Raw genomic sequence first — 10,258 nt, 5'->3', positions numbered from 1 at the left:
AACTTTAATTGAAAGAGAATGCCAATTTTGCTGTTTATACTGTTATGGATTTTCTTCTTCTTTTTCTTCTTCTTCTTCTTCTTCTTCTTCTTCTTCTTCTTCTTATTATTATTATTATTATTATTATTATTATCGCAGTATACTGCCCTCACCCACAGTATGAATGTAATGAGAAACTTTATCTGATTATTTTGCTACTATTATATTCTTTAGAACTCAGCACTACTGACAGCTACCATTTGCCCCAGTTTGGGTCCTAAAATGTAAAATGTAAAATAATTTAAGAAAATAAAATTGAAATTTGCTGACTTACTCCAAATATAATAGATTAACACAGATCTGTCAGATGTTTGCTTCAGATTCAGTTAGTAGGTGAACTTATGTGCTCAGGTTCACTTGTACTCACTCACTATAGCTTTTGTTACATTTCCAGTCAGAATCTTTAACAAAATTTTCATTTTATCAGTTTAACTTAATAAGTGTACTTTAGGAAAATACAAATCACATTTATTGTATTTTATTTTAATGACTACAATTATTATAGTAATGCACAATAAATTGTACAGTGTATTGTATTAAAAACAATCCCTTCAAGAGGTAAATCTCATTTTTGTTCATGTCTTAACAAATACTACAGCTGTAACAATCATGTGTCAGGTTTCAAGAAACAGTAGGGAATTTCCCTGGTCTGATGAGGAAGTTAAAGCAGGCTATATGCCTCAGTACTTTTAGGGACAAACCTAAGTGGTCAAGCATGTTTTTGAACAAATAATAAATAAGGTATAAAGCTTTGTATCATCTAAATGTATCGATCAACAAATCAATCAATCAATCAATCAATCAATCAATAAATGAATGACAAACAATTGTCAAATAACTTAACAAAGCATGTGTTAATAACTCGGACAAACAATGACAAAAAAAAATAGATCTACTTCCCAAATGCAAAGCAGAATAACTTACTGTCAGAATCACGTCATCAGAAAGTCTCTGTTTGACTTCCAAATGGAAAGAGAACTGTTTTTTTCAGTTACTTTTAAATAGAAAAACTCCCGGTTCATTATTACGGCAAGGATTTCCAATGTAGACACAATAGTTAGCAATCGTAACCAGGAGGTCATGGGGGGAATTAGAAGTGATAGAAAGGGATGTCCAAGAATGGACTGAAATAACAAACCAAATAAAATAACTAAAATAACAAACCAATAAAAAGTTTACAACTAAAATATTCTTAGGCTTTCAGCCCAAAATCTAATTATGGCCTAAAGCTTATTAATCTTATCTTTAAAGTTATATATGATTTTGACATGTTAGATTATTTACTTAAATTATTATGACTTATTAAATCAAAAAATTTTAAATTAGGAAATTTTGTCAGATCAGCTGAGCTGAGGTTATCTAGCATGTTAGCATTAGCAGTGATGCTTATATTTATGACCAAGCTTCTGGAAAATATTGCCAGCCAACTTTACTTTAGTTAGCTGGCTAGCCTACTGTTAGCATTAAAGATTATAAGCATATTTGGATCTGATTTAAAAATACATAATCCTTTCAGTGAATATGAAATTAGGATTCTTTGAGAAATTGGGTCAAGTTCAGCAGCAGAATAAAGAATATAGGTTTATTTGATGCACGACCACGTTCATAACAACATAGTCATAGCAAATAATATTCATTCATGAGCTTGGCTTATGCTATTGGATATCTAATGAGTCTGGAACAGGTTGAGATTTGACCACACGCACTCATCCAGCATACAGTCTAGCAGCCTGTTTTGAGTGGTCTTTAGCTGTAAATCTGTATTCAGTACAGCAAGGTTGCTTCATTCGAAGTGCTAATGTTATTATTAAAAGTTGTCGTGTATCAGCAAAGGTTCTGGCCATTTTTCTTCTCAGCATGTTCTGTAGGTCTCATCCTTGACTCTTTGTCTCAGTATCTGGAATATCAATTACCCAGAAGAGAATGGTAAAATTCCCTTTCATGTTTGGTTTCTCTCTAGGTTTCATTCTCATTAACTCAGGGAATTTTTCTTTGCCATTTGCTTTTGGACAGTTGTAAAGGGCACAATTAAAAAAAAAATAAAATACTGTTCCTGTATGAAGATAATATACAGTTATCTTCCTGTATGAAGATATTTTTGACAAATAACATGAGTTCCTTCTGTATTTCTGGTCTTGACCCTGTTATAATTTAAAAAATAAAATTCGCAAAAATATTCATAACCTATCTCAATTTTGAAATGGATGCTTTGTGTATATATTCTTTCACCACCAAATTCTTTATTTCATTTTACCCTGCGTATGACATATAACTGTACAAAGATGAAGGGGTTACACATGGCATACAGGTGTATTCCAATTTATCAGTGTATTCTGTGTTATTCTGTTACACCATTGTGTTTTCTGGTAAACAAACTTAATCCTTGTTTGTGTATTTTGTACTATAATTTGTTTGTAAGCTCTTCATGATGGAAAATGATTGCCAGTCTATGTAATGACTTATTTCTGTGTGTTTGGGATCGCCTAAACAATACTACTATAATTCAGCTGGCCAAACACCGAGATCAAAAAAATCTACTACTGGCTTACATGTGTTTTAATAGATAATAAAGATAAAAAAAGCTTCTTGACTTGACTTGACTTGAATACTGTATCTATGACAAAGTCACTGTGATGATATTAAGAGGCAAAAAAAAAAAAAGACTATTTAGTTCGGTTGACCTTGATGGTTATGGATATTGCTGTAACAACTACACTAGTCAAGGGAACAGAAAAGAGAGAATGTAGTGAACAGAGAGAATGTAGTGCAACAGCGCCATCTTATGGATACAAGGAGCTAAATAAACAACAACCACAAAACGACACAAAAAGGACATTTTAAGAGACTTTCTCTGTTATTGCAGTAATGGAACATATGAAATGTCATTAATTCTATTATAAATTTATGTCATTAATGATATTATAGATTTATCAGTTTCCATTTATTAAATTCTTATTTTTTAATTAAACTGTTTCCTTTAAAATCACATCATTTAATATCATGAACAAGATCAAGACCCAATACATCAATCAGTGTGACATCCAAACAAACAAAAACAACAGATATTTACAGATTGGTCCTTAAAGAGAACTGTTAATCTGTGTACATTTACAGCATTTAGGAGAAGAGATGACTATCTAGAGTGACTTACATTTTTAGCTCACTTCATACAACCGAAGCAATTGAGTTTTAAAGGCTTTGCATAAGGGCTCAGCAGCAGCATTGTGGTGGACCTGGGATTCGAACTCACAAGCTTCTGATCAGTAATCCAACACCTTAGTTGTCTGTTGCTGGTATGGTACACATTATTATTCAGGTGTGTAATATTAACAGGTAATGTACACTATGTAACTTACCTAGAAATGATCTTTAAAGCTTTGCTCTAAGTTCTAAGTGGGGAAAAGCGCTCTGAGTGAATTCACACTATTTTACATAGAGTACTATATAGTAGGCTAGTACGCATTGTTATAATAGCTGAGTGAAGCACTGAGTGAATTCGCACTATTTTACATAGAGTACTATATAGTAGACTAGTACGCATTGTTATAATAGCTGAGTGAAGCACTGAGTGAATTCGCACTATTTTACATAGAGTACTATATAGTAGGCTAGTACGCATTGTTATAATAGCTGAGTGAAGCACTGAGTGAATTCGCACTATTTTACATAGAGTACTATATAGTAGGCTAGTACACATTGTTGTGATAGCTGTGGGGAAAAGCGCACTGAGTGAATTCGCACTATTTTACAGAGAGTACTATATAGTAGGCTAGTACGCATTGTTATAATAGCTGAGTGAAGCACTGAGTGAATTCGCACTATTTTACATAGAGTACTATATAGTAGGCTAGTACACATTGTTGTGATAGCTGTGGGGAAAAGCGCACTGAGTGAATTCGCACTATTTTACAGAGAGTACTATATAGTAGGCTAGTACGCATTGTTATAATAGCTGAGTGAAGCACTGAGTGAATTCGCACTATTTTACAGAGAGTACTATATAGTAGACTAGTACGCATTGTTATAATAGCTGAGTGAAGCACTGAGTGAATTCGCACTATTTTGCATAGAGTACTATATAGTAGACTAGTACGCATTGTTATAATAGCTGAGTGAAGCACTGAGTGAATTCGCACTATTTTACACAGAGTACTATATAGTAGGCTAGTACGCATTGTTATAATAGCTGAGTGAAGCACTGAGTGAATTCGCACTATTTTACACAGAGTACTATATAGTAGACTAGTACGCATTGTTATAATAGCTGAGTGAAGCACTGAGTGAATTCGCACTATTTTACACAGAGTACTATATAGTAGGCTAGTACACATTGTTGTGATAGCTGTGGGGAAAAAGCGCACTGAGTGAATTCACACCTTTCTTTCTCTGCAGTCAAGGACGCTTTATCTTTCTGGGACATAAGAGGACATACAAGGACATATCTTTCTTTTCTTTCTCGTGCCTCTAGTGATTTCCGAAAGCATGGATAGCACAAAGATGCTGGATATCCCTCAGGTAAAACGCACTAATTATATAATTAAGCATGTGTCAGGTCAAGTCACGAGGCATAATAGTGACTAAACATAATAATTACTTACACCACATCAATAAAGTCCTAATCTGTCCTAAACTAATCTTATGTCTACAGTACAATTTAGTAATAGTTAAACATAGTAATGCATCTAATGGATTGATTTTATCTAGCCTAATATTTTCTTTTTATTATTGAATAGTTTGCATCATATTGTTTTAAGTCATCATAAGTGTATGTTTAGTCAAATGCATGTATTTTATATCATTGAACTAAATCAAAAATGAAATGAAAGTCATGCCATTCAAGTCAGACTAGTTGTGAGGTTATTTTTTAAACGGGTTTAAGGTGTTTGTGCTGTCACAACTCTTGTGCACAATGTAAGAGGAACTTAGAAAAATACAGCATATCATTGTCACCTTAAAACACTCGCAGTTCCTGTTAGAGATTGTTGAACACAGAACTGTGAATATATCACAGTCTAAACATTGGTATTGACATATAAAGATAAAGAAAGACAGCTTTAAAAGAAAGCGATTGTTATTATTTCTTTTCTAGTTTCTCATGTGCATTTAGATTTAAAAGGAAATTAAAGGTGTTGAAGTCATACGTTGTTGTCAGACCTGAGAAGCTCCAGGTTACATTCGTTGCATAATCTTGTCAATGTATTCCTGTAATTACTGCTTGAATTACACCAGGTGATAAATACTCTATACGACAACATTTATTTTATTTGTAGATGCAGCAACAAGGGTATAAAATATATCGACATATATCGAAGTGTGCTACGTACTCAGCTTTACTTATTTATTATCTACGAGATTTGTTTTTTTTAATCCAACAACATCATACTAGGGGGCACGGTGGCTTAGTGGTTAGCACGTTCGCCTCACACCTCCAGGGTTGGGGGTTCGATTCCCGCCTCCGCCTTGTGTGTGGAGTTTGCATGTTCTCCTCGTGCCTCAGGGGTTTCCTCCGGGTACTCCGGTTTCCTCCCCCGGTCCAAAGACATGCATGGTAGGTTGATTGGCATCTCTGGAAAATTGTCCATAGTGTGTGATTGCGTGAGTGTCCAGGGTGTACCCTGCCTTGATGCCCGATGACGCCTGAGATACGCACAGGCTCCGAGTGACCCGAGGTAGTTCGGATTAGCGGTAGAAAATGAATGAATGAACATCATACTAATACTAACATACTAAACTATTGAGCTCAAAACTGCTCAGTTAAAAAAAAAAAATTATGTATTTAGTTGACAACCCCCTGGTCATTTGGCTTATGTTGAGATGATTGTGTTGCTGATGCCAAATGTAGCTTTTGTCTCTGATTTCTGTGAAGAATCCTTGGAGAAACTTTTGTGACAGCATTGATGTGTCAATATATAAAAGAAATGTTCTCGTGTTCTCCTTCTGTTCCATCGTTCGTCACTTGCTCTGTGGCTAATCACTGGCACTACCCAGGTTTTTGCACTTATTATCTTAACTTTAAAACAAAATGAAACCAAGCTATTCCATCTCTCTGACTATACTGGAGCGCCGGTGTGTTAATGAGTTACAGTGTGGAACAGAATAGTTTGTGCAGCCCTCATTGTTGCTTTATTGCTTTTTGTAGCTTAGTAATGAGATGCAGCTGAAAATTATGCACATGGTGAAGAGTGGAGAGCTGAGCATCGACGACGCACTGGACCAGGCCAGAAGAGACAAACTACAGCTACTTCAGAGGAACTTCGATTTAGAGGTGCAGTGGTTATATAAGAGTTATACATATATACCTATAGAAATGTGTTGAAACTCAAAATTCTGAGGGAATAGCACTAGAGTAGCTTGTGCGTGTGTGTGCATGTGTGTGTGTGTGTGGGGTTTTTTTTTTCCAACTTTGATACAGCAATCCAGTTGGTATGTTGGGTAACTTCACTACTTCTCAGCTCCAGGGTTTAATCCTGAGTTTAATTGCATGTTTGTGTGCAGTTTCTGTGTATATTCTCTTTGCTTGGGCTTCCTCTGGGTTCACTGGTTTTCTCCCATCTCCCATAAACATGACAGTAGGTGGATTGGTTAAGATAAATTGCCCTGTGAATCTGTGTATTCATGCTTTTCTGAGATGGACTGGTGTTTCATCCAGGGTTTATTTTTATTTCTGACCCCTAGTGTTCCATCTGGTTCCAGGCTTTGCACTCACTGCCAACCTGATCAAGATAAAGCAGTTACTAAAGACTGCACCCCGGTCTTGTGTCAAAGATTGTTTGCTTTTATCCTTATGGTAACATTTTTACTGAATTAGCGATATTTTACAATCCATCCCAACAATTCTCATGAACTTTCTGATTAATATGCATTTAGCCATCTTAAAGCATATTATTTACCATCTACACAGAAGCTTCAAGGAGTTATAAATTCTTTATTAAGTACTCATTTTTAGGTAGGAAATGGGGTGAGAAAGGCCTAGACAATGAAGAAAAAAGCCTTAAACCTGCCTTTTGGTCCTGTAGATATAAAACGTCTTATAAACACTCATCATAATCATCATACTTATAGTCTCTTCAAGCACAGAGCTTTTATTTAAGAGCAAGACTTCCAGGGACAAACGTTAAGCAATAAAAAAAAGCTGTAGTAAATTCTGAATTCTAAGATAATAGAAATGCATTAGGTTGTTTTTCCTTAGACGTTTGTTTATGTGTAATACAGTGGAATTTGATGAATGCATTTGTATGACTGTAAGGAACTAAATAAACTGGCTAACCCACACGTTAAGGGACTTGCCCAGCTATAACCGGAGCCAATCACAGTCAGTCATTGCAGAATACATCACCTTTATTTTGTCTAAAAAAAAGAGGAAGTTGTTTTCATTGCAGCCGTAGTAATAATTGTTTTGCCTGTTGTTTATTGTTCTATTGCAGGAAAAACAAGCCTCGCAGTACAACTTCAGTGTGCACAAATTGAATGCTTACAGATGGCAAAAAAGGATACTCCAGGTATGAAATGAATTGGAAATGAAAAAAACAAAAACAAAAAAAAAACAAATAGAAATCATGAAAAACAAGTAAAGTTACAATTAAACAAATTATGTATATAGGTATACCTTGTGACCAAAAGGTTGTAGACACCCGATCATCACAGACATATGTGTATTTTGAATATAGGGGTGTGGTTTAGGGGACTACCAATCAGAAGGTTGAGTGTTTGAGCTCCAGGTCCAATAAGGTGCCACTGCTTGGCCCCTGAGCGAGGCCCTTAACCCTCAGTTATATAAAATGAGATAAAATATTACGTAGTATCATAGTTGTCATGTGAGGAGGCCTCGGGTGCATTCAGCATTCCAAATAAACAGGTTTGGGATGATTTGGAATGACGATTGCACCCGAGGCCTCCTCACATAACAACAGTGCCTGTAACTTCATTAATGCTCTTTTCACAAAATTTGCACGAATCCTTAAAATCTACATTCCAAGATGTAGAATAGGAAAAAAATCTGGAATTGGATGTTCATTACATTTACAATATTTGGCATACACCCTTATCTAGAGCGAGTTATATTTGATCTCATTTTATATAACGGAGAGTTAAGGGCCTTGCTCAGGGGCCCAGTAGTGGCATCTTATTGGTTATGTGCAGGACACTGGAGTTCTTCATGGAGCTCACTTTAAGCCTTTCAGTTTCCGGATAAAGGATATTGTAATGCTTTGGCATATAAAGACATCCGTGTGCTTCTAAATTTGTACTGAAGGTTTTGAGAAGATCCAAATATATGCGTAATGGTCAGGTGTCTACAAATGTTTGGCCATGTAGTGTATGCTGGATCTATTATGATATGAAGGTTTGTAATTTCATCTGACCTTACTGTTTGTCACTGTGAAATACCATCAAGTATCTGTGTTACATTAGAGGAATGTGTGTCTCCGCAGATTGATTTCAGCACAAAGAAGGTTTGCAATATTGAGAAAGGCATTGTGAAGAGGCAGTTTCCTTTTCAGAACATTAAAAACTGTCATGATGCTGCAGGGACCAGGTTTACAGTGTTGTTCAAGGACCACCATGACTACGAGCTGGAGGCTATGTCTAAACAGGACAAGCAAAAAGTGAGTTTGAGCATTAATGCAGCGCAGACGGTGGCTGAATAATACTAACACTAAACCAAAAAAACAGTTCCCTGTTCCTTTTCTGGAAACTGTCTGGTATAATTATTTGGGGGAAGTCGTGGCCTAATGGTTAGAGCGTCTGACTCCTAACCCTAAGGTTGTGGGTTCGAGTCTTGGGCCGTCCACGACTGAGGTGCCCTTGAGCAAGGCACGGACTCCCCCAACTGCTAACCGGGCACCGCAGCATAAATGGCTGCCCACTGCTCCGGGTGTGTGCTCACGGTGCGTGTGTGTGTGTGTTCGCTGCTGTGTGTGTGCACTTTGGATGGGTTAAATGCAGAGAACAAATTCTGAGTATGGGTCACCATACTTAGCCATATGTCATGTCACGTCGTCATGTCACGTCAATTTCTAATTTAGGTCCTTTCACTACATATTTATGTAAATATTTATAGCTAAAATAACAGTTTGAGTCATTTTGGGAAGTAGAACCTACTACATGCCATAGAAAATAACGGTAACAGGCCCAAAATAATTACAAAATAATTACAATCTCTAGTCAAAACCAACGATGAACTTTAAGATGTAGATGATGTTGAGGGACTGACCGAGCCACAATTAAAAAAGCATGTAGACTTCTACCTACTTCAGGTTTTACAGATGCTTAGTGGTTTAGTACATTTAAATGAAATAAGAAAGAAACACCTTCTGGTTATTTAGACCACTGAACAGATACAGATAGAGGAACTGCATAAGCATCCAGTGTGCTGTGCTGTAAGTTCCTTACAGTTCTAACATTCAAATATGTCTGCTCTCTCTCTCTAGATCCTGGAACTGATAAATCAGATTATTTACAGGAATACCCAACCTGTAGATATATATGCGAAGATTGAAAAGCAACCAGTGTCCCCGAAATGTCTTCGCGAGGGCCAGCTGCTTCTGCAGCGAGGAGGGCTGGCATCATTCAAATGGAAGAAGTACGGTCATGTGTAGCTTCTGTTTATTCTCTTCTGCTTTAGCATCATTATTCAACACACAGTTCACGGCTTTTTTTGGTAGATGCTAGACAAAAATGAAATTGTATATTGAATAGAATTATAGTGGAAATGAACTTAAACCACACAGGGCAGGCAAAGGATAGGTACACTGACTTACATACCATTTTTAACCACCTTGCTGATTTAGATGAGGAACAGGTGTATTTACACTGACCAGTAGTTCAGTAGTCAGGCCACTGATTAGGAAGTCAGATATTTTCTCTCTCTCGCTCTCTCTCTCAATAATAAATACCGCAATAGATGCACTGCAAAAAACAGGGAGTGTCAACGTTCCTTATTGGAAATGACGCCATATTTCCTGAAGCCTCTCACAGCAAAAAAATGGCACACAAACTCTCAGCCATCTCTGTTGTCTTTGTTATAGCTCTTAAACGATTACTTATGCAAGTGTTTTTTAATTTTATTTGATGGTTTATATACTATTCGTTTGATTCGAAGTGTTTAGAGATAAAAAAAAAAAAAACAACGACACTAGATAGCATACGATCGTGCTTTAAGTACCTTGACAGAAACAAACTCTCAGATTTATTAAGCTCTCAAATTTATGCTATATGTTTT

At 36.2% G+C, this 10,258-nt stretch overlaps 1 protein-coding gene across 7 annotated transcripts in view; it reads left to right on the top strand.

Moving 5' to 3' along the window:
- LOC132861857 (uncharacterized) overlaps positions 1-10,258 on the top strand; it is a 52,922-nt gene that overhangs the window by 7,323 nt on the left and 35,341 nt on the right. For 5 of the 7 annotated variants that reach the window (XM_060893460.1, XM_060893464.1, XM_060893462.1 and 2 more), the window contains exons 2-6: positions 4,432-4,554; positions 6,179-6,304; positions 7,464-7,538; positions 8,469-8,642; positions 9,468-9,619. In XM_060893460.1, coding sequence (XP_060749443.1) covers positions 4,522-4,554; positions 6,179-6,304; positions 7,464-7,538; positions 8,469-8,642; positions 9,468-9,619 — 560 coding nt within the window. In that variant the 5' untranslated portion in view covers positions 4,432-4,521. Of the gene's footprint in view, positions 1-4,431; positions 4,555-6,178; positions 6,305-6,714; positions 6,827-7,463; positions 7,539-8,468; positions 8,643-9,467; positions 9,620-10,258 lie in introns of those variants that run through there. The other 2 variants (XM_060893465.1, XM_060893463.1) reach the window with 2 other exon arrangements.

Source organism: Tachysurus vachellii, chromosome 19 (genome assembly GCF_030014155.1).
Source record: "Tachysurus vachellii isolate PV-2020 chromosome 19, HZAU_Pvac_v1, whole genome shotgun sequence".
Taxonomy (NCBI): Eukaryota; Metazoa; Chordata; class Actinopteri; order Siluriformes; family Bagridae; genus Tachysurus; species Tachysurus vachellii.
The sequence above is the reverse complement of the archived record's forward strand: the minus strand, read 5'-3'. Positions and strand labels throughout refer to the sequence as shown.